Raw genomic sequence first — 26,703 nt, 5'->3', positions numbered from 1 at the left:
TGTAATAGTCTTAAACCAACCCTTCTCAGAAAAGTACTGTATCTGCAGGCATTTAAAATTATTATCCCAAAGTCTTACAGATATACAGTTCTCAAATGAAGTTACTCTGATAGATTTCTCGTTCCACAGCTTCCACTAAACAGATTCCTAAACTAGACATCTCTGAAAAACATTCTTCCCTGAGCAAAAAAAAGATTCAATACTGTCACTAACCAAACAAATCCAGGGCTTCAGAAACACATTTCTGTCCCTCATGCCACCAATATGGAAAAGAAAATAATTCTTTTATCACAAATCACTCGGCTCTGCAGCTCAACAGCTGGAAAGTGAAGCAGACCCAGACAAATGTTAAGACTGGCTGAACCCTGGATTTTCTCCTCTGAACAAGGATTCCCCATGCAGCCACTCTGGAATCTATAAAAGCACTTAGGAACTTTTCCTACAAGGAAAGAGACACTCTCGAGAAACAAAAAGATGATGTTTGGAAAAACTAACAAATATTGAAATAAATGGCCCGGTATTTATTGGTCTCCCATTGCAATTGCTAATGTGCCTATGAGCTGAACAGACTTGAGAGAGCATAACATACGTAAAGAGATTCTGAATAGAGTGAGGGCCTAACTCTCCAAGCCCATCCAAGTCAATGGGAGTTCCATACATGAAGGCTTAGCCTCTAAATCAGGGGTTGGCAACCTTTGGCATACGGCTCGCCAGGGTAAGCACCCTGGCAGGCTGGGCCAGTTTCTTTACCTGCTGTGTCTGCAGGTCCGGCCGATCGCGGCTCCCACTGGCCATGGTTCACCACTCCAGGCCAATGGGGGCGGCGGGAAGCAGCAGCCAGCACATCTCTCGGCCCGTGCTGCTTGCCGCCGCCCCCAATGGCCAGGAGCGGTGACCCGCAGCCAGTGGGAGCTGCCATCGGCCGAATCTGTAGACGCGGCTGATAAACAAACCGGCCCAGCCCACCAGGGTGCCTACCCTGGCAAGCCGTGTGCCAAAGGTTGCCGACCCCTGCTCTAAATACAGACTTGTTCAGCTCTAAAACAAACAAACAAACAAACAAACAAACAAACAAACAAACAAACAAACAAACAAACAAACAAACACACACACACACACAATTATTATTAGTCACTAGAGGCTGGGCACTGTGCTGGCCGGAGGAGAACATGGCACCTGCCCGGAGGAGCTTATCACATGGAATGCACTGGAAAGAGTCCATCTTAATGGGGTGGGTGCTTTTCAGTATAATGGGAAAGCAATAGCATTTTCACTGATAATGGTTAGCACTTGTGGGCATCAGGGAAGCTGGAGCACAATGGGCCCTAAGACAGACAGGAAACAGGAGAACGATAGATTGGGGTTTCTCTGACCTTTGCTGACACCAGGGTCTGTAGGTGCCTTGGGATAGCTGTTTACACCACTTGAGTTCTGTTCTCTGCTATTTCTTATTGAAACTTACCTTTTTAGTAGCAACTAATCCTCACCAAAGGAGGAAGGGTAGCGAGAGAGGAAGAGGGGTCATCTATTTACCTTTCCAACTACACAGACAATTGAGAAGTCAGGTGATTAGCTGCCATTGCTCAGACATCTCCAGGAATCAGAGGGTGCAAGAGCAGGGTGATCTGCTCTGTCCTAAGAACAGGTTCCAGAAAAGGTATGGCCTTGCCGTCTTCTTGCCTCAGCAGGGACTGGTCTTACCAGGAGGCCTCAAAGCCTTGGCAGTGATTGAGAAGCTTGGAATGATGCCTCATTATCCCCATTGGCTTTCAGACAGAGCTTTAATTCAGCAGGATTACATGGCTGGACTACAATTTCCTTGATGCTTAAGAGAAGGAGCGGACTCATATTTCCCAAAAGCACATCCCTGTCCCTCATGCATGGCTTGCCCAGGGCATAATTTCACTGACAAGTGTCATCTGATCTTTGAAATGAAAGATTTGCCTGTGATTCTAATTTGGGGTGTTGCCCATTCTGTGCTTGGAGAACAAGGGAATTTGTGGTTTTTTGAAATCAGAAAAGATTATTTCATTAGGCTGGCAGTAATGGCATGTACATCATGAGTATTAATAGCTGAGAACTATTGTCTATTAGATAAATAATACTTTCCCAATTCTGAAAACTGCCTGTTTATTACATAAATGCAATTTCCTGTCGTTACTAGGTTTTCCTTACTTTCAAAAAATGCTTAAAACTGTATGAAGAGGTTTTATCATATCCATCTCCATGCTCCTCTCTCTTCTTACAAAACACCAGGGCTTTCTCATACAGGAAGAGGTGCCTCTGCATTGGTTTGAACCTGGCAAGATCCTTCATTTTTGTAGGGCCTTTCCGGTGTCCTGCCCAAACACTGAACGATCCTTGCATCAATACTTTTCCAAGTTCATTCAAGTCCCCCTGGTAATAACACAGCAAATAAATAATCACCAGTCAAAAATTTAAAACACGCCCTGCAACAGGGTGGTCTGTTCCCTTTAAAGGCAGGTCCCAAGGCCTGGTTGCTCTGAGAATAGGTCTCCCTGGAAGGATCAGCAGACCAAGCTGGAAATGGGGGCCAATTGCCAGAAGTGACGCACCGACCAAGGAAGGAGGGCTGTAGTTACCCTGTTCCAAGGGGAAGAGTTTACGCTGGGGGAAGAACAGGGAAGCTGTGGAAACTTATCCGGAGTGATGCACAGCCCAGGAAAGAGGGTTGTGAATATCCTGTTCCAAGTTCACCAGGGGGCGGGGAGTAATTTGAACCCAATTTGAACCTAGGAAATATCCCAGGGGAAGGACTTTCTGGAGAAGCCAGGGTCTGGAGTGGGACCAGCAGAGCCTCCCTGCCTAGGGGGAACAAGAAACTATGACCTGAAGCCTCAGGAAGGACAAGGGTTTGAGCCCGGAAGGGTCCACAGGAATGGGGTTTCAGGAGGATTTAATAAATTAGACCCCAAGAGGATTCTCTGTGCCTTGAAGTCTTTAAATCATGATTTGAGGACTTCAATGGCTCAGAGACAGGTTTGATACAGGAGTGGGTGGGTGAGATTCTGTGGCCTGCATTGTGCAGGGGGTCAGACTAGATGATCATAACGGTCTCTTCTGACCTTAAAGTCTATGATTCTATGAAATTTTATGAAAAAGCCCTGACAGTGGGTGAGTAATTGGGTGAACCAGGAGGGAAATGGAGATTGTGTTACAAAGTGGCTTTGCTCTGGGACTGCACCTGCAACATGCCCTTTGCATGTATACAAAAACAAGGAAAGTGTTTACCCAACTAATGCAATTAGAGGAAAGATCGACACCCGGAAGAGTTTTCCCATCCTATTAATTTTGTAACTGTCTTGTCTACTATATTTTTTATCATCATATTTATTCACATTAGAGTCTATTCATTCCCTGTCTGTTTGGACTCTACCCATTCCCATTAAGATGCCCAGAACTTTGGAGTAAAAGGTTTTTCATTACCCAGATGTACTTACATCATATCCTGTTATTGAAATTTGATGCATAGAGTCATTGACTGATTTTAGTAAATCCAACATTGCAACCAGAGCTTCTTGCAACTCTTTAACTCCATCACAGCTTGTGCTGTATTTTAGCAACTCCTGTAATTAGAAATCAAAGGCTGTGTGTTTTCACTTCAATGTAACACATTTTCTCCATTGCTCATGAAACTGCAATAGTTCAGAAGCCAGTGTATCTTATTTTATATCTTGGGGGAAAATGGAACATTTAAAATACATTCACGGTAGTATGGAAAATGTGCCATATAAGCACCACATTCACACACAGCTTTTTTTCTCAGCTTCATTAAAGACAGTGAGTGTTGGTTCAGGGAGGTCATATTCAATTAACCTCCCAGAGTTCTCTGAAGATATTGCTGCTGTGATAAATGAAGGACATGGAACCGAGACAGTAGGTTTCACACATCAGAGAATAATATTCTAGGAAAAGGGAGTCTCACAACAGCGGCTAAAACAAGATACCTCACAGTGGTATACCTAACAGTGGGAGACCCTGGATAACTATAGATGAAACCCTTTAACAATGGACAGAGGCAGTAAGTGAGTAACCAAGGTGTCAGTGTTTAGAAATTGTATTATCCATAATATACACACATACAAAGTTACATTATATAGCTGATCTCTTTCTCGCTCTCTCTATTATAACTTTGCATGTACATCCCCCCAACCTGAGTGGAAGGGTAGTCCAGTAGTTAGGGTGCTAGCTTGGCCCTTAGGAGACTTGGGTTCATTTGCCTGCTCTTCCATAGACTTCCCATGTGACCATGGACAAGTCACTTAGTGTCTCTGTGCCTCAGTTCCTCATCTGTAAAATAGGGACCATGGCCTTTCCCTGTGTTGCAAGAACAAATACGCTAAAGTCCGTGAGGCACTCAGCTAGGAGGGTGATGGCTACTATAGAAATACCTACGAAAAAGTTGACATGCCAATGTGGTACATTTCATTTATCATGCTCCTGTGACCATAGTGTCTACTCATAGTTCCATTTCCTGCAGGATTCTTTCATTTCATATCACTGAGCAGATTCAAGCAACCTCCTAAAGACAACTTGTGACAAATACTTGTTTCCTCCTCCAATATGGAATTTCCCCTCCCTATAGAATTTCTCAGTTTTGAAGCCAAGCTAAGCCGTATTCAGATATGAGCCTATCACAGGTTAAAAGTTAAAGGTTAAGGGACTAGGGAGAGGGAGATATCGGGTTGGTGGCTTTGTTCACATTGTGTAGAGCATTCCTGACAGTAAAATAAATACAGGTATTTGGGGGGTTTTTCTTCCTGGCTTCTGATTTAGAAAGTCAGGTCTCGTCTACCTTGGAAAGCTGGAGAACTAAGAAACCAAGGAAGCGAAACCTGATTCATTAAAAGGAGGAGTCAATTTTAAGATTATTTAGTAAAGAACATTAGGGCAAAAAGTTCGCTTTGTTAAATATTCTGCATTTATATCTGTTCAACTCAGGGCTGAAAAAGATCCCAGTCTACACTTCCAGGTCATCCAACAAAAATAAGGAAGGTAAGACTTGATATTCTGGATATTTCTAAGGTTAAAAAACCTAAGCAACTCTTCCCCCTTTATTCAAATAGTCAGGCCTTCTTCAGACATCATTACGATGCTCTGCATGAGGGCTTACTGACTGCTGCAATTTTAAGAATGATCCAGTAAGTCACCAACCACGTAAGTGAAGAGAATAGCATACAAGTCTGCAATTCTGTTCCTGAGTAAGTTGCTAAGAGGTGCAGTAACAACAAGACATTCTCAGACTTCAGTAGTACAGTGCTTTGAATGTTGCCCTCAGTATGTGCCAGACATCAAAGAGAATTTAAAACTCTCCAACAGCCACCAGCAATGTCACAGAATTAAGGCCTAAGCATTCCGGGTGATGGCTAGTGAATATCCATTAGTCTAGACTGCCCCTTAGTTCCTTATGCTTTAAAAGACGACATATGAATACCTTCAAAAGCAACTGGTATTTTGTCAAACGTTGTACTGGTTTGAGCAAATAGGAATCCAGCCCAAGTCTGTGTTCTAATTTTCTTTGGCATTCCTGTACCAAGGAAATAGTATAAAGTAAACATGCAGACAAATGTATAACAAGATCCAACGGTTGAAAGTTGAAACCAGCCAAATTTGGATGAGAAATAAGGCACAATTTTTTAATAGTGAGGGTAATCAACCATTGAGACAAGTTACCAAGGATTGTGCAAGTTTCTCCATCGTTGACAAGTTTTCAATCAAAATTGGATTTTTTAAAGATATGCCCTAGTTCAACCAGGAATTATTGTAGTGAAGTTCTCTGGCCTGTGTTACACAGGAGGTCAGACCATCTGACCACAATGGTTCTATCCAGCCTTGAAATCTATGAATAGGATGCACAATAATTTACTATTCTACACGCCATATGTTCAAGTAACTGTGGTTGATATTTATGGGGGATATCCCATATGTATAGAATGAGGAATAAGGTTGCAATGATAAGGACATGAATGCTGCATTTTGCAAAAATAATTCATGCATGCTTTGCCCATGAATAATTAGCAGACCTGAAAGAAGGTGCTTTCTGAACACTGCCTCCACAGAGATTCCGACCGGGGTTTGTTCTGACAATATTTTTCATACATCTGAAAATCTTCTCGCTGCAAGAAGAATAAATAAATCAATTTTAAAGTACATGCACTCTCGAACTTCTTACTTAATGACAACTGTAAGGCAGAATAAGATGAGCACCAAATACCCTTCTTAGCTTCTATTTCACTTGCAGATTAGAAGAATACATATTTAAAACAAAAACAACCAGCTAGATGGGAAATAAGAGTCACTTCCTAAAATTAGGAGATCTACAGAGTAGACAGGCCTGTTGCCACGCCTGCTGCTTTTCCCCATATGTTGCTGGACATGTGAGCACAATACATTTTTTGCTCAGATGCTCTGCTTGCTCCCCTGGACCTGAAGAAGAGCTCTGTATAGCTCAAAAGTTTGTACCTTCCACCAACACATGTTGGCCAAGTAAAAGATATTACCTCACCTACCTTGTCTCTCTCCCATAAATACAGTGTCCAGCGGCTGCTATTTCATATAGGAAGCATCAAGCTGAGGAATGCTAAGTATCAGGGGGAAAATGCGGCTTACAAAGTCTGTTCTAAATACGACAATTGATTCACTAACCCTTTCCAGGAAACAAAGCCCCACTCGCTCTGGGGCTCCAACACAGCTTTCCAGATTGTGTAGGAAAATTCTGAAAGAGGTTAAGGGAGAGACACAATGTGACTGTGAATGCAACAGCACCTGAGCAGTCCGTTTGTAAGGGGAACTAATAAAGAAAGGGAATATACAGTTAGTTACCTACTTGTTATGGAAGTCATATATCTCTGGCATATTCCCAAAGAGAATATCCTCTCTGTTTCTCAGGGCAGGTGGCATAAGAATAACCATTGCTGGATTATCCATTTCAGCCCTGTAGCCCTGTAGGACACAGCAGGTATTCATGATTAGGACTATATAAGCCTGGTTTATTGCCATATTAAAGACTAGATGGAAAGATACACGACTATAGGTTCAATAAAATGTAGGTTGTTACAAAATAGTACTTTCCTTTTATTTCTTTTTTTAGTCTCCATATCTTCTCGATTTCTCCTATTTTTTTCTTTGAATTCCCCTCGCCCTCAGAGGTTGAGTAGCAGTGACATTTGTCTGATGGGGAGAGCTTCACATGGCATGGTTGTTTCATCAGACAGCACGGGGAAGAAACTACAGAGCAACATGAGCTGTTCCTGCACCTAGGGGTTGAATGTGATGCTTGTGCTCAGCATTATTCCCTGTATGTAACAGGGCAAGGAGACTAGGACCAAATCTGGCAACAGAATTCAGAGCCCTCACATGGAAGAAAATTGCTCTACTGTTAGGGATCCAGACTGCCCTCTCATTTACATATACACATGCATGGCTTTGGTCTGTGTTTACATACTATGTAACAGTTGATTTCTGAAACTTTTAGATATACAATAGGATAAGGAAAGTACCCCCCTCCCCCCATTAAATTGCCATTTACTTCGGAGACATGCTGTATTTTGATAAGACAAACTGCTGTTTGCATCTCTCTACAGTACAACTGAGGGAGAGGTCCTGGAGGAATATTTGTCTTGGTTACCCATCTGCTGTTATGACTGCAAGACACATCGCTGACAACTTGTTAAGTGGAAAACAATGAAAGATACTCTCACAAGGTCTGATGTGGTGGGAAATTTGTAACAAAGCAAAAGACTGCTAGATATCAAATAACAACATCAATGGGCTTTTTTGCCATTCAACAATACACTCTCGGAACACCAGATCCCTTTCTCCTTGATTCCTGCCGCCTAAGGGTTTTTTCCCCTCTGCTACAGCATCTGCCCCTTGAAATCAACTGCATTTTCCAAAGGGAATCTGTGCTAGGTAACCTGGCAGTAGCATAAGGGATATTATTGTACTATAAATTGTTATATTTTATTAGTAAATTAAAGTATAGCACTGTACGTTAAGGTCACATTAGAACACCACTGCAAAAAATATTTACCCAGTTGTGTAATCCCTGGAAAGAGACAATAACTTCAAGGAGAACTAACACAAAAGAAAAAACAGCTGGGGAAAAATGAACTGGGCAGAGCTTTGGACTGCCCCTGTTTTTGTCTCTTTGCTTGATATATAATTTTTTTGTGAAAAGGATGATAAGTAGCCAGCCTCAGGGACAGCTTCTAACTGCGGGTGCGGACACATGTGGCTTCCACAGAACTCAGTGCATGCTACACACCACTGATGACAACATGTGACTCATATAATGGATCTAGTCAAACAGTTAGGAATAACGAATTCAGTAATATATAACTTCACCTACATCAGCTTTGAAATGCGTGTCTTTTGCACAATTGCTTATTAGCAATGCTGGCATATCTTACATTAAATATGAAGGTACTACTGACTTTAAGATGCAGCAGGAACATAAATCTTGAATCAGTTTAAAGGAAATCAATCATTTCAGTTTTAATCACCGTTACCGGGCCTTGCTATATAAAATGCCATGTCTGGAGAAGAAACGGATGTTTTCAAAAAAGCATGGGGGTGGGAGAAGAGAAAGGATTTCAATCTAGCAAGCCAGTATATTATATTTTATACACATACATACACATTCATGTATTTGTGCATACGATCAAATTGCAGCTTATTCTGTATATTTCCTCTCCAATCATTGATAAAACTAGTTACCAAGACATATGTTTGTGAACAGAAGGTTTCACTCTAATTATAGATTAAAAGCTTGTATTGACACATACTGTGCACATGTTGTCTGAATAAAAATGATGGGAGAAAAATTCAAGATCACCCGGGATATGACAGCAAAGTAGAAATTGACCAAATCACATTTTTGTTCAATTGGCCAGATGCCTTTCAGAAAACACATCAGAGAGCAGTCATGAGGAATTTTTAAGTAACTCACCATCAAAACGGTGAACAGTTCCTCTACGTACACTCTCTCTGTTTCTATTAGCTCGTTTATGACATGGCTGAAATAAAAACAAACATAATCAGAAATGCTCCATCTATGTTTGCAGGGTTGAGCCATTGTATTTCAATTTCACGGTAAATATGCCTGAAATTAGCCACACTTTAACAATTAGGGGCAGTATGAGTACAGATGCAGTAGGACAGGTAATGAGTAACAGATTAAATCCATCTCAGATCAAAGGGCCATATACACCTTAAATGCAGAATTAAGGATTTTGTTTAGGCCCTTTGCTGTTTATGTGCATTTTATTTATACTTGGTGAATTCCGAGTGAGCATTTAACTGCCTACATGCCTGTATTTTATTGTAAACACCAACTTGGTTGTGTACCAAACCATTAATTTTAATGTATCCACTTCCTATCAAAGTATAACACCCAAACAGATTACTACATTAAGAACTCCACTTTCTCCTCAGTACACATCAAATAATTGGCTGTTCTTAACAAAATTTCACTAAAGGATCATTTTCTTAACTGTGTTTTGAGGGGAATTACTATGTTAAAATTCAGACAAGGTTCATTTAAGCTTAAAAAAATAGCACTGTGTTTTAGCCTTGAAAAAGGATTTTGAACTTCTTAGGCTCTCTCCCCATGTTTCCCTAAATGCTGCATGTTCCCAGTTCTTCTGAGCACCAACAAAATCTTGGCCAAAAAGGATCTCTCTCAAAGTGAGGCAAACGTAGTGCATTCTCAAAAGACTGCATTCAGAACATGGTAAATAGCAAGCGTTTACAGAAGACAACACAGAGGGCTTGCCTACACTATCGCTTAAGTTGATGTAATTTATGTTGCTCAGAAGTGTGAAGAAGCCACCTCCTTGATAGACCTAGGCATCGTCCATGCCAACGCTAAGTCAACAGAAGACACTCTCCCGCTGACATAACTTCCACCGCTCATTGAGGTGGAGTAATTATGCTGATGGGAGAGCGCTCTCCCGTTGGCACAGCACGTCTTCACCAGACACACTACAGTGGCATGTGGTAGCAAAGACTAGCTCTGAGGTTGACCCTTGGAAGGTGCTACCGTGACTGCTAATCTATGTATGTCTTCTCTAGACTCATTCAATGGGATGGATGTTGTCAGCCTCAAAAATGCTTTGGACATGCAGTGAAAGGACAGTACTTTTCCATGTCAACAGCTCCTTCAAATTCTTTAAAAGCACTAAGGCTGTGCTCACATCCAAAGAGTAGCTTGGCATATTTTAGAAACTTTAAACTCTTGCCTATTCCCTGCGACTCTTCCAGTTGTGCGACTAGCCTCAGGAGTTTGTCAGCGTGATGCACACTTTAGTAGTATATATAAACTGACTTGCCCTAATCATTTTCACATGGGCAATAAAAAAAATTAGAAGCCAAATCTATGAACAGGACACACAGAAGCCTGAACAAACCAGCACACGACCAAAATAAATGATGAAAACTGGTGGATACACCGTACACCTGAGGGGTGGAAAGATAAAGAAAGAATAAAAATCATGTTCCAGCCATGGCCCAGCTTCTATCCCAAACACACACCAGATCATACAGGGAGAGAGAAATTTAACAATGTCCTCAGCATTCCTGGGCCGTTTCAGCTCAGCTGCTTGAATGGACAGACATGTCATATTAGTGGAGATTCATTGCTCCTACAGCAGCAAACTCGAGACTGCGTGTCTGTCTCATTCTAGGTTGTACCCCTACAACAAAGCCAAACTGTGGAATTTTAGCTTTCACAGTGGATCTAACAGAAAGATCAAATTGTTAAAAATACCGTGCTTCTATTTCAGGACATTTGTTCAAGTGTTTTGCTCACATGTGAAAACCTGCACTTGTGTTCTATTCACAGATCTTCCCTTTGCTCTCCCTTGCCATGAAATAATCTTCTACAAAGAGCTCCGTAAGTCCCCTCTTAATCACTGTTTTCACATATTTATCTAAGCTACATTGGCACTGGAACTTTATTGATAGGTTTTGATTTTTACACACCAGGCAAGAGAATTGTTGCACTCAAAATTCCTTTTCCATTGATAGAGAGTGCATTTTGAGGATAAGACTCAACTAATAATTATTATCGTTTTCTTCCTTTCGTGATGCTTTCAACAGAGGTTCTGATTTTGCATTAAGCAGATCTTCTGAACACAAGATATTCTACATGAGGTTCTAATAGGATAATATATGAAACAAAACATACCCTTTTAGTATATCTAAGTTGTCTTCACTTTCCGAAATAAAAGACTGCAAGGAATTCCTTTTTTCTTGATAGTCATGCATTACTTCAATCTAGAATGGAAACAGTACATATTAGAGAGAACTCAAGAGATGGGTATCCTTGAGCCAATATCAAATCAGCTCAGTTTCTGCAATAAACACAAGAACCATCTGGGGAAGATGTCCTGGATAAGATATGCTGAATCGTGCAGGGCTGCCCAGAAGATTTTGGGGGCCCTTTCCATAAAAAAACAGTTGCAATATTATAGAATACTATATTCTCGTGGGAGCCCCTTTGGGGCTTAGGGCCTGGGGCAAATTGCCCCAATTGTGCCCCCACTCCCCACCCCCGGGCAGCCCTGGAACCACGGAACTTCCTTGCAGTATACGAAAGCTAAAATTTAAAATGACATACTGCGGGGGAGCTGTCCAACTTTCTCCCAAAAATTCCTTGGCTAGGTTACTGTCTAAAAATATCGGTTACAAGCTTTTTGGGAATGGGGTTGCCTTTTTGTTCTATGTCTGTACAGTGGTGAGCATCCTGGCCCATGACTGGGCCTCCTAGGTTTTATGGTAATACAAATAATAATGCTCAATTTCATAGTCTACAAATAAATATGTAAGGGCATTACGAGAGAATTTCAGAGTCACTGTGGTGGCCTGATTGTGCTTAACTTTAAAGGGACTTGGACACATGCTTAAGTGCTTTGCTGAATTGGGGCCTTAGTGGTGACTAATCTCATGAAATAGGAAATTCAAGTAATTTAGATAAATACAGGTAAATAATCAGGATATTCTAATACAATTGTACAACATTTATTAGGTACCATATATGTGCAAAGGCCACAAGTATAAGTTGTAATGTATATGAAAAGTCAGATAAATTTCTAGCTACATAAATAGACTACATATTAATGTAATAATTACATAGTAGCTATAATTACAAGTGCCAAATGAAATAACAATTGCAACAGTATGTTGTATACTGGTAATAAATGCCTAACTTATTTATTTCAATATTATTTCTGCTATTAAGCAAAACAAGAAACTCCATTAGTTTATTTTTCTCTCTCTCTTTTATATTAGCTTTCTGATAAGGACACAAACAACAGGCTTCAAACCTACAAATGTTAAATTATTTAAAACCCCAAATTATTGATTGGTGTGCTTTATGCATCCTTCTTGGATAAAACAGATTGCAGAATTAAAAAGAAAGATCCAAATTACGTTAGTTTTTACAACTCTTAAAACAGTCTCCACTATTGATATTGGATAGCGAGAGAGGTTATAATTTTATTTCTAGTCTTCAAAGCATTGAAGATTCCTGATTGATGTCATTGTTATACCAGATCTAAAACAGGAAATCGATAAAGAAAAGTGATTTTGGCCCCAATCCAGGAAAACTCTTCGGCATGTACTTAACTTTTAAGAATGAATAGTCCCACTGAAGTCAATCAGGGTGTGAGTAAAAAGGATGCAAGACATCTCACCCAAAAACCCCAGAATCTAAGTCCTATCAGTCCCTGGAAAAATATGATTTCAGATCTTGCCATGTAAAACCCACTCAAGGTTCACTAATAATTTTTACCTTACGAGAGTTGAGAGATTTTCTTGATGTTTTCTTCCCAGGGAGAGAGATGTCAAATGAAAACTTTAAACTGGAATTAAAATCCATGCCTTAGATAGAAAAACGCACAATTACACAATGTATAACTGTAACCAAGGAAGCATTGCAGGAAGAGATTAAAAAATGAGATCACCTGCATAAATATAAATTGTCCAGAGAGTGTATAATCAGTTAATTAAAGCTAAAGGCAAACTGAATACACTCCTAATTGAAAAAAAAATACCTCAGACATATCAAACAATTTTGTTACGAAAAGTGGAATAAAAGCAATAGATTATTAGGACATAAAATAAAAGCTCATTGGGTACATAGAAACATCTCTCCAAGTAGGGGATATTGTAACTCAAACGAACAAAATCAGTGAAGCCTCTGTAAATTATAAGGAGCTACACTCTCTAATAACCTGTCTGAAGAAATACCACCTACTGTGATTATATTACAAAAGCCCTATTTACAACAATAGGGCCTGAGGCTCATCTGCTGTAAGTTGGCTCCACTGTCTCCAATGCAGCTATGTTGATTCACACCAGCTGTAGCACTGACTCATAATGTTCGGTTATAACCAAGAGTCAGACAACTTTGCCTGAAGAGATAAGTTTGAAGATGAACAACATGAAGGATGCCAGACAGTTGTCCTGCTGAGTCTTACAAAATCTTTAAAAAGAGATTCCTGGCTCCATCAACTGACACAACTGGTACTTAAATCAATCAGGACCGGTTCCTTTGATATGAGCAGAGTCAATGGACAGCTCCAGACTCTATTATGCTGGCCATCCTCAAACGTGGGGAAAATCTTTCATGATATGATGCCTATAGACCAATAATGTTTTTAAACCACAAAGATAAATGGCTGGCTAAGGTATTGCTATTTTTCTTGACTATTAAACCCCCCCCCACACACACACCCACACCAAGTCTTTCCATTTACTTCCACAGGCTTTGTGAGAGAGATGTTAGACATGCTTTTTATAAGGAAGACAGCCTGTAGCTAATGTAGGGAGCCTTACTCATCTCTATTAGGACTGATTCAAAGTTCTAGGGTGAAGTCCTGGATCCACTCAAATCAAGGTAAAACTCCCATTAACTTCAGTGGAGCCAGGATTTCACCCTTTGTGTTTTAGCATCATTAAAGCATTTGACAGGGTGAATGGAGATTCCTCGAAATGGCAATAGAAAAAACTGGAACTGAACCACATTTGGAAGGATGGAGGGCCTGTGTGCTACTTATGTCATCAGAAGAATATTCAAATGGAAACAGATGAGGAAGAGAGACAGGACCCAAGCTAGTTTACTTCCATTTATATTATCTCACCATATCAGAGCAATTAATAGTGACCAAGAACCAACTCTCCCCATCTCACTGGTACAAGGCCTCTCTCTTACTATGCATGAATACAGTGCATGTCACAATGGGGCCTGAATCTCACTTGGGGTCCCCAGGTGCTACCTGAACACAAATAATTCAAAATGACCAATAAAATCATCATTTCATATGAAGTCTCTCATTAATAAGAGGAAATTTTGATGTTTGGGGGAAAGCAGGTACTTGAGCGTTGTGTGACTTGTTATAAGAAGGAGTGTACGCAATTCTGAGACAAATTAAAATACAAATTCCTAAGTCTTGTAATCTTCACACTAGTTAGAAATCAAAGAATAAGTCAGCACGGGCAAAAATAAAGCAACATTAATGAAAGATTCTTTTCAATAGGGAAAAACATATGGCTGCAGACGAGAGTACAAAAAGTACTAGGTTATTTAAAATTTTGAATAGTATTTATACAAAAGAACCACCTTTTGTGAAACAATGAGCAAAAGATGTAGAGAGAAAAATTGATGCAGAGGAATGGAAACAGATATGGAGAGAAGGCTTCTCATCTTCAAAATGTGCTGTTACAAAATAAAATGATTAGAAATTCCTATTCCAGTGATGCCTTATATACCAGTTAGATTGAAAAAGACTTCAACCGCAAAGGGTGACTGCTGGAGAGAAGGTGGAGAATGCACATTTGAAGCAACAAAGAAGTTAAGAACAGAGCCATTCATAAGTATGGTTGATCAAAGGACCTGTCTCACTGTTGAGACTCCCATTGAAGTAGAAGATCAGTGATGATATTTAAAAACAAATGACACTGACTGAACACAGATGTTCTGTCGCAAGTCACTGGAAGAAAAAATATTCTCCAATGGTAATATTGTGTTGCAATTTAAAAATGGGGCAATGCAGGTGCCAGAATAGTATTTTAAACACTTGGTCCCTTTTACTGAGTTTATGGGGGGGGAATCATTCTCCAACAATCGAGCCTGCATATTTACACTCAAGTTTTTTAAAATGAAAGAGAAATTACTGGTTTCAGAGTAGCAGCCGTGTTAGTCTGTATCCGCAAAAAGAACAGGAGTACTTGTGGCACCTTAGAGACTAACATTTATTTCAGCATGCACTTTCGTGGGCTACAGCCCACTTCATCGGATGCATGCAGTGGAAAATACAGTAGGTGTGAGGAACCGATGGGTCATACACAAAGTAAAACTATTTCCCCATGTTTATTTTTCCTCCATATGGTTCCTCACACCTTCTTATTAACTGCTAGAAATGGGGCATCTTGATTACCACTACAAAAAACCTTTTTTCCTCTCCTGTTGGTAATAGCTCACCCCAACTGATCACTCTCGTTATAGTGTGTATGGATGCGTGCAGTGGAGAATACAGTAGGAAGATATATATAAAAAAACATGAAACAATGGGTGTTATCATACACAGTGACTGAAGGGGAAAAAAACCCTGAAAATCCTTTTTAAAGGGGAAGGGGTTGGAAGTGAAACTTATTCAGAAACTGACGGACAACATCGAAGTGGGAAGCTGTCTGTGAACCCTGGATCCCCCTACAGTTAGGGAGTTTGCTGAAAAACAGTTCAAAGTCAATAGAAAAGGGATTTTTCTCCCATTTGAAAGGGTACATCCTGAAGATGCATCTTTATGTTTATGGTCCGTGTAGCTTGTATGTGTTTGCTTCCCTTGCTACTTCATCTTCGAACCTGTGATTTTTTTTCTATTAAATAAACTTCTTGTTTATTTTTACCCAAGCAAGTCCCTGGTGTGAAAACTGTGGAGTCTGTGTGCCAAAGCAAGCGGACTGGTTTCACACCTTCATGGGTGACCAACCAGAGAGGAAAAGTCTATGTGTCTGGTCATTAGGAACTCAGGATGATGGATTTGGGGAGACTTGGAACTGAAAGGACCGTTGGGGTCACCCTGCCAGGACTAAGGAGGCTGGTGGAAGCCAGGATGAGAGCTTTATGGTTATGGGCTGGCTCCTGATGTCAGGGCTGGGAATCATAGCAGAATAGCATTAAAGTACCCAAGGTTACCGGACAGGCGGTGACCGAACCCCTTACTGGTGTGGATGAGCCTAAAACATCACAGATAGCAACAGGTCACACAACTTGCCCTAATCTTTAAGGCAAAGTTCTCTCTTTATCACTTTTCTGTTTCTGAAATGCCAAAGACAAAACATTACACAATAGCCAGAATGTTTTGATTTTAAAAAGCCATGACAATACCGTGATGAGTAATGCTTCAGAGGAAATGCTTGAACAGGGACTGGATAGGGGTCAGGAGACTTGGGGCTTTTCTCAATGCTGACGTGTGTGTGACCTTGGGCACGTCACTTCGCCTCTCTCTTACCGTGTTTCCTCTCTCATCTTTGCCCACCTTGTTTATTTACTGTATAAACTCTCCAGAGCGGGGAGTATTTCTTAACATGTGCATGTACACAGCCTAGCCCAACAGGGTTCTGATCTCAGATGAGAGCTCTAAGGCACTGCCATAACATACCTAATATCTCTCATGCATCAGCGTTCACGCCGCACTCCCCGTCACTAACTGGCCTGGGCCGGGGAAGCTAATGATCCAACCAGTGGACCAAATTTGGTGATGAATCCTGAGGCACGTTGTGCATATGCTAAGAAAAATGATCCTCATGTAGATCATAAATTAATTTCCTTACATAGTCAAACCACTGAACATTACCTTGGACAACTTGTTTATACTGGTATATAAATATTTATTAAAGAAAGAAGTTTAATTTCATCATTTATATGAACATTGGGCCAAATACTGTTCTGGGTAGAACATTCATGGACCTTTATTTCCCAGGAATTGGCTTTTTAGTTTAGTTTTTGGAACATTTATTATTTCATAATAAGGGCTTAAGAAAGGAGTTTTTAAGTGAGTCTAATAAGGAAGTTAAGTGCCCAACTCCCTTTCAATTTCAGTGGGATCTGAGTGACTAATTTCCTTAGGCTCCTGCAAAATGTCAGCCAAAATCTGTGTCATTTGCGGCTCTACGTATAGGGATGAGATTGCTAACTGAGGACTTCTTGAGATAGAAAATAAATACGCTCATATGTTTTAATAGGTTCTTGTCCTTTTCCCATGTAACCCTACTTTCACTTAGAATTTAGCACGGCAGGCTGTCTGGTGGGATAGTGCGGGGGAAATGTGCGCTGCGTCTTTCGGGGTAAATACCATGCAACCAGTCCCAGCCAAACCAGCTTGAGCCTCAAAAAATGAATGTAGAAAAACTGCATCGGCTTGTGTCATAAACAGATAGTTAAGGGTTAATGTCTCTTTTACCTGTAAAGGGTTAACAAGCTCAGTGAACCTTGCTGACACCTGACCAAAGGACCAATCGGGGGACAAAATACTTTCAAATTTTGGTGGAGGGAAGTCTTTGTTTGTGCTGTTTGTTTTGTTCGTGTGCTCTTCCTTGGATCTAAGAGGAGCCAGACGTGCAACCAGATCTTTCTCCAGTCTTTCTGAAACAGTCTCTCATGTTCAAAATAGTAAGTACTAGATAGAAGGCGGATTAGTCTTTATGTTTGTTTTCTTTATTTGCAAATGTGTATTTTGCTGGAAGGATATTTTTTCCTCTGTTTGCTGTACTTGTATCTTAGGCTAGGGGGGAGGGATTACCTCTAGTCAATATAAGCTGAAGACCCTGTAAACATTTTCCATCTTGGTTTTACAGAGATAGTTTTTTACTTTTTCTTCCGTTAATTAAAAGCTTTCTTTTTAAGAATCTGATTGATTTTTTCCTTGTGTAAAACTCAAGGAGATTGGGTCTGAACTCACCAGGGAGTGGTTGGGGGGTGAAGGGGGGGGAAAGGTTAATTCTTCTCTGTTTTAGGATCCAAGGAGTTTGGATCAGTGTATCTCTCAGGGAAAGTCTGGGAGGAGGAAGGAGGGGGAAAGGTTTATTTCTCTCTGTTTTAAGATCCGAGGGATTTGAGTCTTGGGTTCCCCAGGGAAGGTTTTTGGGGGACAGAAAAAGTGTACCAAAACACTATATTTTTGGTTGGTGGCAGCATTATCAGATCTAAGCTAGAAATTAAGCTTAGAAGGGTACATGCAGGTCCCCACTTTCTGGAAGCTAAAGTTCAAAGTGGAGATAATACCTTAACAGCTTGTCTACACAGACCATGGAGAAAATATTGCACTCATTCTCATGCTACCTTTTCCACAACCGAAATAAAAACTGTAAGAAACTTGAAGGCCCCAAAACTTCAAAGAGCTCAAGAATTTTCAATAACTCACAGCTCTATTTATAACTATCTTGTGCTTCTGAAGCTAAAACATTCCATACAGTAGCAGAGGCCAATGTAAACTTAAATATGACAGGGATCTTTGTCCCATCTATGCACCACATGGGAGACTTCTAAATAATACGTTACTTATCCATTAATCGGAGACTCAAGCCCAAAACTTGAGAGGTGGTAATCTCCTAACCATTTAACACCAATATAGTAATTTTACATCAGCCCATAAATTCTAGTTTACTTCTCAAAACTACACTTAGACTTAGCCTTTCACAGCTCAGAGCAAAATTAACAAAGCTGAACGTTTTAAGATGACAGAAACCTTTACCGTGTTTGGGAGAGAATAAAGGAGATTTCGATCTTGGTGGGTTTTCTGGTCGAGGGGCTACTAACTGAATAGGCCGCACTTGTTTATCCACAAGCTTTTTGAAGCAAGTCTGCTGATTCTCAAACATACTTCGAACGTTTTCAAGCTTGATCCAGACTGCCTGTATCTGGCCCTGTGGAGAGCGAATAAGACAACAGTAAGCAAATTACTATTATTATCTATCACTATAACAGAGATAATACAAAGGCTGGTGATATCGCAACTGTGTTGTAATTGTATTATTTTTTTTTTTAAAAGAGGACAGTTTGGTATCTTACCTTTATTTCAGGTGTTAAAACAGATTCAAAGTCACAGCACAGGACTTGGGGATCATAGCTTAAGTATGGCAAAGAACTGTCAAGAAATTTGTCTATATCCTGAAGAGCTTTCTGAGCACCTTCTTTAGACTGGCATTTACCCACTGGCTGATTAGCTAGAAGATTAGCCCCTTCATCACAGCACTCGAGGGCCTGATAAAAGTGTAACACAAATGAGGAGTAAACAGATCAGTGAGCTGAAACCACCAGTTAACCCACATATAAATGAAAAATATTTATCACCGATGAATTTAGCATTCACTTAATTCTGCTTTTCAATTTGGAGAAAACCAGAAAGCTAATTAGCTTTATGAGAAGTTCAGTCAACTTTCTTGCATTCTGATAATAGGGAAGTAGGGCCTTAAATTTCTGGAGAATGGCTAACATTGCCAGCCAAATTCTGCTCTCAGCTACACTGGTGCAAAATCACTGGTATGCTGCTGACATAAAAGTAGAATTTGGTACACAACTCCTCCCATATTATTTATCTTGCTCTGAAAGGAAACGTGGCAAAATGAACAAGATCAGCCATTAATGTGTTTAGTGACTAACTACTTGGGCTCGACAGAGTTTGAGTTGTGATGAATAGCTGACATAATTGTGTCCATATTTTTATAACCTGGTACTTAACCAGTAGTTTACAGTTTTATACCTATAATATTGTATAAATAACATCTGAAAGTTATAAGCATGCCACTGAATTACCATAATTAAACTGTGGAATTCATTGCAACAACGTGATATTCCAATGACCGAGAACAGAATAGGGTTTTTAAAGGATCAGACTTCTATATAGTCAATGAGATAGTCCAGAACTACTTTAATAAGCACTTAGAAAACAACAGCAGAAGCCAACCTCTAATTGATGGATTAGTTAGAAACTTTTGTTTTGGGCAAGTTATTCCACAGTGGCCCACTTCATGTCCCTTTCTCTGAAGAATCTAGTACTGGCTGCTGTCTCAGAGAAGATACTGGACTAGATGGGCTACTGGTCTGATCTGGCAATGCCTATATTCCTATATAATCCTGTGCCCAGTCACATTAGTGCTACACTGAAGTGGAGTGGGTGGAGAAAACACAGGTTCCCTTGATGAAAAACATGGCAGATATTAAGTCAGGATTGGACGGTCACAAGTTTGCTTCTTCACTGACTCAAGTTCATTTCAGTTGTGTCTTCTAGCCTAATTTCCATGATTATCTCTGAAACGTCAATGCTAATTAAGATATTAACGAGCATTGTAGCTACAGGAGTCCATTTGCATGCAAGCAAACGTAAGTTTTATTTACCCACCAAACCATCGTCTTATTTTATAATCAATTATGCTGCTTCTCCTCAAATTACTGAGAGAGAGAGAGAGAGAGAGAGAGAGAGAGAGCGCGCGCACGAATGAGCTGGGGTATTTCATCAGGTGTTCCCTCTATTGCAGTGGGTCAAAGCCTCAAAGAGGAAAGCTAACGTTAGGTTGCATCACTAATACAAGCATGAGTACCAACAAGACCTATGTCACAAGAACATTGCTTCTCTGGTGCTGGCCACTGGAACTGACTCAATGTTATGGCCACAGAACCCTCGCAAGAATAAATGGGGTGACTTTTGGCACCATTCTTATTTCTCAGGGGGGCAACTGCTGTCCCAAGGCGCACTTAAGTGGTGGCTCCACTGAATTGTATCTTGTCTCCTTCTTTTTCAACACGACTTTGAAGCCATTGCAATGGTTAGAGAGGAAGCAAAGGTTACATTTTTTTCAATATGCAGAAAATAAATACAAACCCAATTCTATATCTCTCTCGCTCTCTCTCATCTGATCCTGCCAATGCTGTCAAGTGCCCCACCCAGAATTTGGTATTGATGGTGGCACGGATGAGGCCCAGCTAGCTGCATTTCAATCTGGGTACGAGTGAGGGGATATTTGTAGGCTGAGGACTGTGTCTGCCCATTTAACTGAGGGTGTGCGCCCACCTTTTGTTACTGGAGTCTGGGAGGACTGTTTGAGCCCTGGGACTCTAGCTACTGTTGGCCAATCACAAAGAAACAGTATCAAGGAAGGCCGCTGTGACGAATATAACAATATCCTGGACAAACCTTATGGAATGACATTAAACCTTATTGAATCAAGTTTACCGCCTTTGAAAATGCAAATATTTGCGGACTATTGTAGGATTGTATGGAATTTCTTAAGGAGGAAAAAGGCTTAAGGTAGTTAGTGGGAGTTAACGTGAATTCCCCCATTTTGGTGGGGGAAAGGCCCGGGTTTCTTGGTGTTTACGCATACTTCAGGGACATTCTGTTTGAGCAGGGGTTTGAAGAGGGAGAAGTGGGACTTTGAAGTATTTGTGGATGTGGAAATCTAGCAATTCCTGTGAAGCACTATAACTGTTTTGGCTCTCTGGATTCTGGGTGATGGATGTACAAAAACATGAGATCACCAGTTTCCTCTCCTGTGACTACAACTAGGTTCATAGTTTGCTGTATAGGTAAATAGACTGTGATGCTGGCAAACCAGGTGCCAGCTCATGCCAAGGCCCCAGGACTCACTGAACACTGAAAAATGCAGAGCTGGAAACCAGTCTGGCTTACCTGTGGTCTAGTATAGTTAAAACAGATATTAGTGTTATAAGAAAGTTCAGAATTTATGGCATGAGTGTAGGATGCTGCATGTATTAATCCTACTTAAAATCTCTGTATCCCATGTTATAAGGTAATGTTGAAATGTTTGCTCTGTAACTATAAAAATGTTTGCTAAGACCGTAAACCCCAAGAGTCAGGGGAGAAGCATTACCCAGTGTGAAATCCACGTTTATCACAAGAGGTGTTATCTCCTGCCCATCAGGAGGGACTACTCAATCCAGTGGGCCATTGTGAAACAAAGACTTAATAGTATCAGAGGGGTAGCCGTGTTAGTCTGGATATGTAAAAGCAGCAAAGAATCCTGTGGCACCTTATAAACTAACAGACGTTTTGGAGCATGAGCTTTCGTGGGTGAATACCCACTTCCTCAGATGCATGTAGTGGAAATTTCCAGGGGCAGGTATATATATGCTAGCAAGCAAGCTAGAGATAATGAGGTCAGTTCAATCAGGGAGGATGAGGCCCCTGTTCTAGCAGTTGAGGTGTGAAAACCAAGAGAGGAGAAACTGGTTCTGTAGTTGGCAAGCCATTCACAGTCTTTGTTCAATCCTGAGCTGATGGTGTCAAATTTGCAGATGAACTGAAGCTCAGCAGTTTCTCTTTGAAGTCTGGTCCTGAAGTTTTTTTTGCTGCAGGATGGCCACCTTAAGGTCTGCTATAGTGTGGCCAGGGAGGTTGAAGTGCTCTCCTACAGGTTTTTGTATATTGCCATTCCTAATGTCTGATTTGTGTCCATTTATCCTTTTCCGTAGAGACTGTCCAGTTTGGCCGATGTACATAGCAGAGAGGCATTGCTGGCATATGATGGCGTATATTACATATATAAAGTATAAAGACTTAATAGTTTGCTTCCCCCACATCTCTGAAGAGGACAGGTGCCCAAGGCCTCATCCCATCACACCTTGAACGCTGGGGGAAGGGAATAAAAATTCCTTTGCTGCTTGAACTCTGAGAAGAAAGGATTTCTGTGCATAAGCAAGGCGTCCCCAATTGTTTAGCTTGGGTTAGCCCTAAAGGATATACAGAGTCTGCTTATTTTAGCAGTTGCTCTTTCCTGTGGAAACCCGGTTAACTCATTTGTGTGCACGCTTACCTGCTTTAACCTTGTAAATAATTCTCATTTCCTTCCTTCAATTAATATATCCCTACTTTACTAGAAGATTGGCTACAAGCATTGGCTCTGGTGTGAGTGACTGTCCTTTGGAACTACGGGTAACCAGAATATCTTCTGGTTTAGGCCTAAAATGACCGCTTATCACAGAGTCAAGCTTGCCTGGGAGACAAGATAGACTGGAAGGCATAAGGGAACAGTCTGTGACTCCGTGTTAAAGCCGGGCAGTGCCTGAGGAATTTACACCGTTACTGGGTTGATGAACTCACAACCACTTGGGGGTTTGTACCTTGCTTCCTAACAGTCTGCCCTGAGGTTGGTATTCTCACTCGTGAGCCACGCCAGACAGCGCGACATGGACCATCAGAAACAACACTAAGCACCACATGTGGAGATCACATGGGGAATGATTAGAGGGGGCTGCCACAGAGGAGACTCAAGTACAACCAGACCCGCTTGGGCGTACCACAGGGCATGAACCTGGGACCTTCAACCCTAAAATCATATGCCTGAGCTAACCATGGTAGCAGATGTGTTAACACCTTGTGTGACACAGCCACTAGACGAGAACAATGAGGCACACTGTCCCAGTGTGAGCTATAGAAGCAGAATATCATCACTGCAAGACGTGCATTGCAAGCAGGATACTTGCAGCCAGGATGTCCAGTCTGCAGGAGATCCACACAGAGAGGTTAAACAGCCACTTCTCAGTCCATCATAGTTCTGACTGTTACCTGCTCCAGGCGGGTGTGCAGATCTAAGGTCATCCGGAGTCGTACGTGCTTCCTCTTGATCTCCTCCGACAGGACGTCAGAATGGTGCCGCAGCTCATTGCATTGCTGGCAGATTAAGCTGAGCGCATAATGATGATTTGCTGCTAGCTGGTGCCCATGTAACATCACCACCTGGGCTTTCCCTACCAAGTCCTTTCATAAAGACAAAGCAACAGAGGGGATTACACACTTGTTTGGATCATGCCATCAAGATGAAACATGGAAACATTTCTCAGTAATAACTTGTACGTAGCAATTTCACCTGATTTCACCTACCAAATCCATACCAGTTGAAATGGGTAAAAGAGGTTCAGCATGCAGCATCCACCTCTGAAAACAGGGCATCCACAACTGGGGATGGGCCGCTTTTAATGTGTTGATACCATTGGAAAGGAAAAGCAACAATCACCACCACAACCTGGCTGGCCTACGAGTGCATGGCCGGAGCTGCCTAGGATATTGGTTCCATCATTTCCAGAAATATTGCCCTCAAAAGCGGTTAACAGCCAGCTTTGGCTTTTTCTCCAGACGATAATGTGGGAAGAAGAATTAACCATCTTATTCTTCGTCAAGCTTGGCAGCTATGCCAATGCGACTGTTCTGCCGTCTCCCATGTGGGCTCTACCCAGGGACCCCTTCCCAAACATTCCCTGTCTACTACGACTCATTTTATTCCTTCAAGCATCAGCTTAAGAACATCCCTTCTTTCAAACGGCCCACAAGCCCAAGGCCTTTCCACACAGTCGTATTAACCGAGAGTTAGGCACCCACTTCTCTTACACGCCTTTGAAAATCCCACCCTACATATATGTATGTAGCCATGCATGCCTATCACACACATTATATATCACTATACAAAAAGCATGCAGTCGGCAAGACTCCCAGAAAACTCCACCCCTCCATCCTTCTCCTTTTTTTCACATTTCCTACTCTTCACCTATACGTTGCCCACTTAGATGGCCAACACTTTACGCCGGAGACTTGTCTTGCCTCTTCACTGGTAAGTGAGCATCTGTGGAACACGGGTTACCAAATAATGGCATTTATTAAATAAATAACTCTTCTTCCAGATCTGCAGCCCCCTGGTCTTCTCTATGGACAGACTTCTCTGTGCTGGATTTTGTGGTGGTTCAGTGATTTTTGTCTAGGGGAACCAAATTCATTGCTCTAGGGTTTTCAATGTGCTCTGAATGAAGTTCCGCAGAGGTGAAAGACTAGTGAAATCAACACCTGCTTGTAGCCACCTACTGATGAGTTACAAGAAAGTTGGGCCATTTCAGAGAGGTAGTTCTGGCGCTCTCAGAAAGCGCCTATAGTATTTCATTGGTACACACAGCGTTTGAAAGATTATCTCACCTGAGCCATTCCATCTAAATTACCCAAGTCTTTGAGCCTTTGTTTCACTTCAGCCACACTATCTCCAGTATCAGGCAGTTTTGCTTGTTGGCCCATTAAAAATGCAATGGCACTCTGGAGCTGAAAATAAGAATATGACAATTGCAAAAGGATACAAGTTATAAGCAAAAAATTAGTCTCAAACTGAAAGCTCATCCCGTTATAGTTAAGGTTGCTAAGTAAGACATCTCAAACTGCAAGAACATTAGAGTTTAAAAAAAACACATCCCAAAGCCTGGAAATCATAAGTTAAGTCTATCTAATGGCAGGTCTACACCTAAGATGCTGAATCGGCACAGCTGCACCAAGGGAAGATGCTCTAGCACCGATGGGGGAGCTTCTCCCATTGGCATAATTAACGCACCTCCCCGAGAGGCGGTAGCTATGTCAGTGGGAGAAACTCTCCCGCCAACGTAGCACTAGCTACACAGGTCACTCAGGAGTGTGGCCTAGGTATTATACACTATCATCCCTTTTTGCTTCAAGTGGCAAAGTTTAGAGCCCCAAGAGTGTTCCAGTTTGGAGACAGAATTGACCAGTCTGGTATTTTCTGTGATGCCGTCTTGTTTATTTACAAGGGATGTACAAAACCCTATTTCTCTGAATGCAGGAGGAACTAAAACCGAAAGGAGATATTTTCTTTGCTTACAGCTCCAGTTTTCTTTAGCCAGCACAGGACCCAGAAGCCCCCTTTCTGGCTTCTTCTGGGTTCTGGGCTTGTCCAGGCTCTCTCCCAGTCTGTCTTACTTCAGCTTGTCTTGTCTCTCTCTCTCTCTCTCCCCCTCTGGTGCTTGCAAGCATGCACACAAAAATGTTCTACCAATCCCCTGCATTTTAAAACCCTTGGGTTACAGGATTCAGCTTCTACTCAGCATTGCCACGTGCCTGTTGTTTTGGGTGCTACTGTCATTGTTTTGGTGCTACTGTCACTGTTCCAGCCACCTGATTACAATGGCTTCTTTCCATTTATTCTGAATGGAGGCAGCAACCATGGCTGTGCCTGATAGGACAATAGTATAGTGCCTGAAATCTCTTTTCAGGATTCCCATTTGTGTGGGGGGAAGGATCAGTCTTCCCATACCTCTTGAAAACTTTGCTCAAACTTCCACAGTTGTAAATACTGCTCCATTTTTAGTTGATGTTTTTCCCAGAAGCCATCAAAAGCAGTTTCCATCTCATGCAACTGAGCAAGTAACCTGAACAAGAATGAAAAAGGACGAGACAAAAAAGAGTTGACCCACACAGGACTATGGGAGATGGGACCACACGGCAAAGTTCTGACCCAGAGTCCACTCTACTTTGTACCATTTTGAATCTGGGCTTTCAGTTCAGAGCCCAACTCTGATGATAACTCATTAGATGTGTATCTAAATGACTGCATGCAGATCTCAAAAGAACCTTACAAGCATCATTAAGGTTGACAATATCCATGCAAGGTAGATATAAAACTGCTTCTATTTTATCTTTCTAATTAATGTTGCCTAAGGGACTTGCCACGGAGGATACTAAGCCCCTTCTTCCCATTTTACGATGGGGAAACAGAATCACAGCAAGGTTAAATCACTTGCAAAAGCAAGTCAGTGGTACAGATAGGAACAGAACCCATGACGGTATCATTGTATCTTTCCCTGTATTGATCACGGCTGCCATGGAAAGTACATGG

The 26,703-nt window shown here is 41.3% G+C and overlaps 1 protein-coding gene across 3 annotated transcripts in view; it reads right to left on the bottom strand.

Moving 5' to 3' along the window:
* MCF2 (MCF.2 cell line derived transforming sequence) overlaps positions 1 to 26,703 on the bottom strand; it is a 92,709-nt gene that overhangs the window by 18,064 nt on the left and 47,942 nt on the right. For all 3 annotated transcript variants that reach the window (XM_030576207.1, XM_030576206.1, XM_030576208.1), the window contains 14 exons: positions 26,122 to 26,236; positions 25,002 to 25,121; positions 23,607 to 23,798; positions 19,094 to 19,285; positions 18,777 to 18,948; positions 12,815 to 12,903; positions 11,210 to 11,298; positions 8,972 to 9,038; positions 6,848 to 6,963; positions 6,667 to 6,736; positions 6,045 to 6,137; positions 5,456 to 5,548; positions 3,462 to 3,587; positions 2,176 to 2,397 (listed from right to left, as the gene is read on the bottom strand). In XM_030576207.1, the coding sequence (XP_030432067.1) occupies positions 2,176 to 2,397; positions 3,462 to 3,587; positions 5,456 to 5,548; positions 6,045 to 6,137; positions 6,667 to 6,736; positions 6,848 to 6,963; positions 8,972 to 9,038; positions 11,210 to 11,298; positions 12,815 to 12,903; positions 18,777 to 18,948; positions 19,094 to 19,285; positions 23,607 to 23,798; positions 25,002 to 25,121; positions 26,122 to 26,236 (1,756 nt within the window). The remainder of the gene's footprint in view (positions 1 to 2,175; positions 2,398 to 3,461; positions 3,588 to 5,455; positions 5,549 to 6,044; positions 6,138 to 6,666; positions 6,737 to 6,847; positions 6,964 to 8,971; positions 9,039 to 11,209; positions 11,299 to 12,814; positions 12,904 to 18,776; positions 18,949 to 19,093; positions 19,286 to 23,606; positions 23,799 to 25,001; positions 25,122 to 26,121; positions 26,237 to 26,703) is intronic.

This window comes from Gopherus evgoodei, chromosome 9 (genome assembly GCF_007399415.2).
Source record: "Gopherus evgoodei ecotype Sinaloan lineage chromosome 9, rGopEvg1_v1.p, whole genome shotgun sequence".
In the NCBI taxonomy this organism is placed as follows: domain Eukaryota; kingdom Metazoa; phylum Chordata; order Testudines; family Testudinidae; genus Gopherus; species Gopherus evgoodei.
The sequence above is the reverse complement of the archived record's forward strand: the minus strand, read 5'-3'. Positions and strand labels throughout refer to the sequence as shown.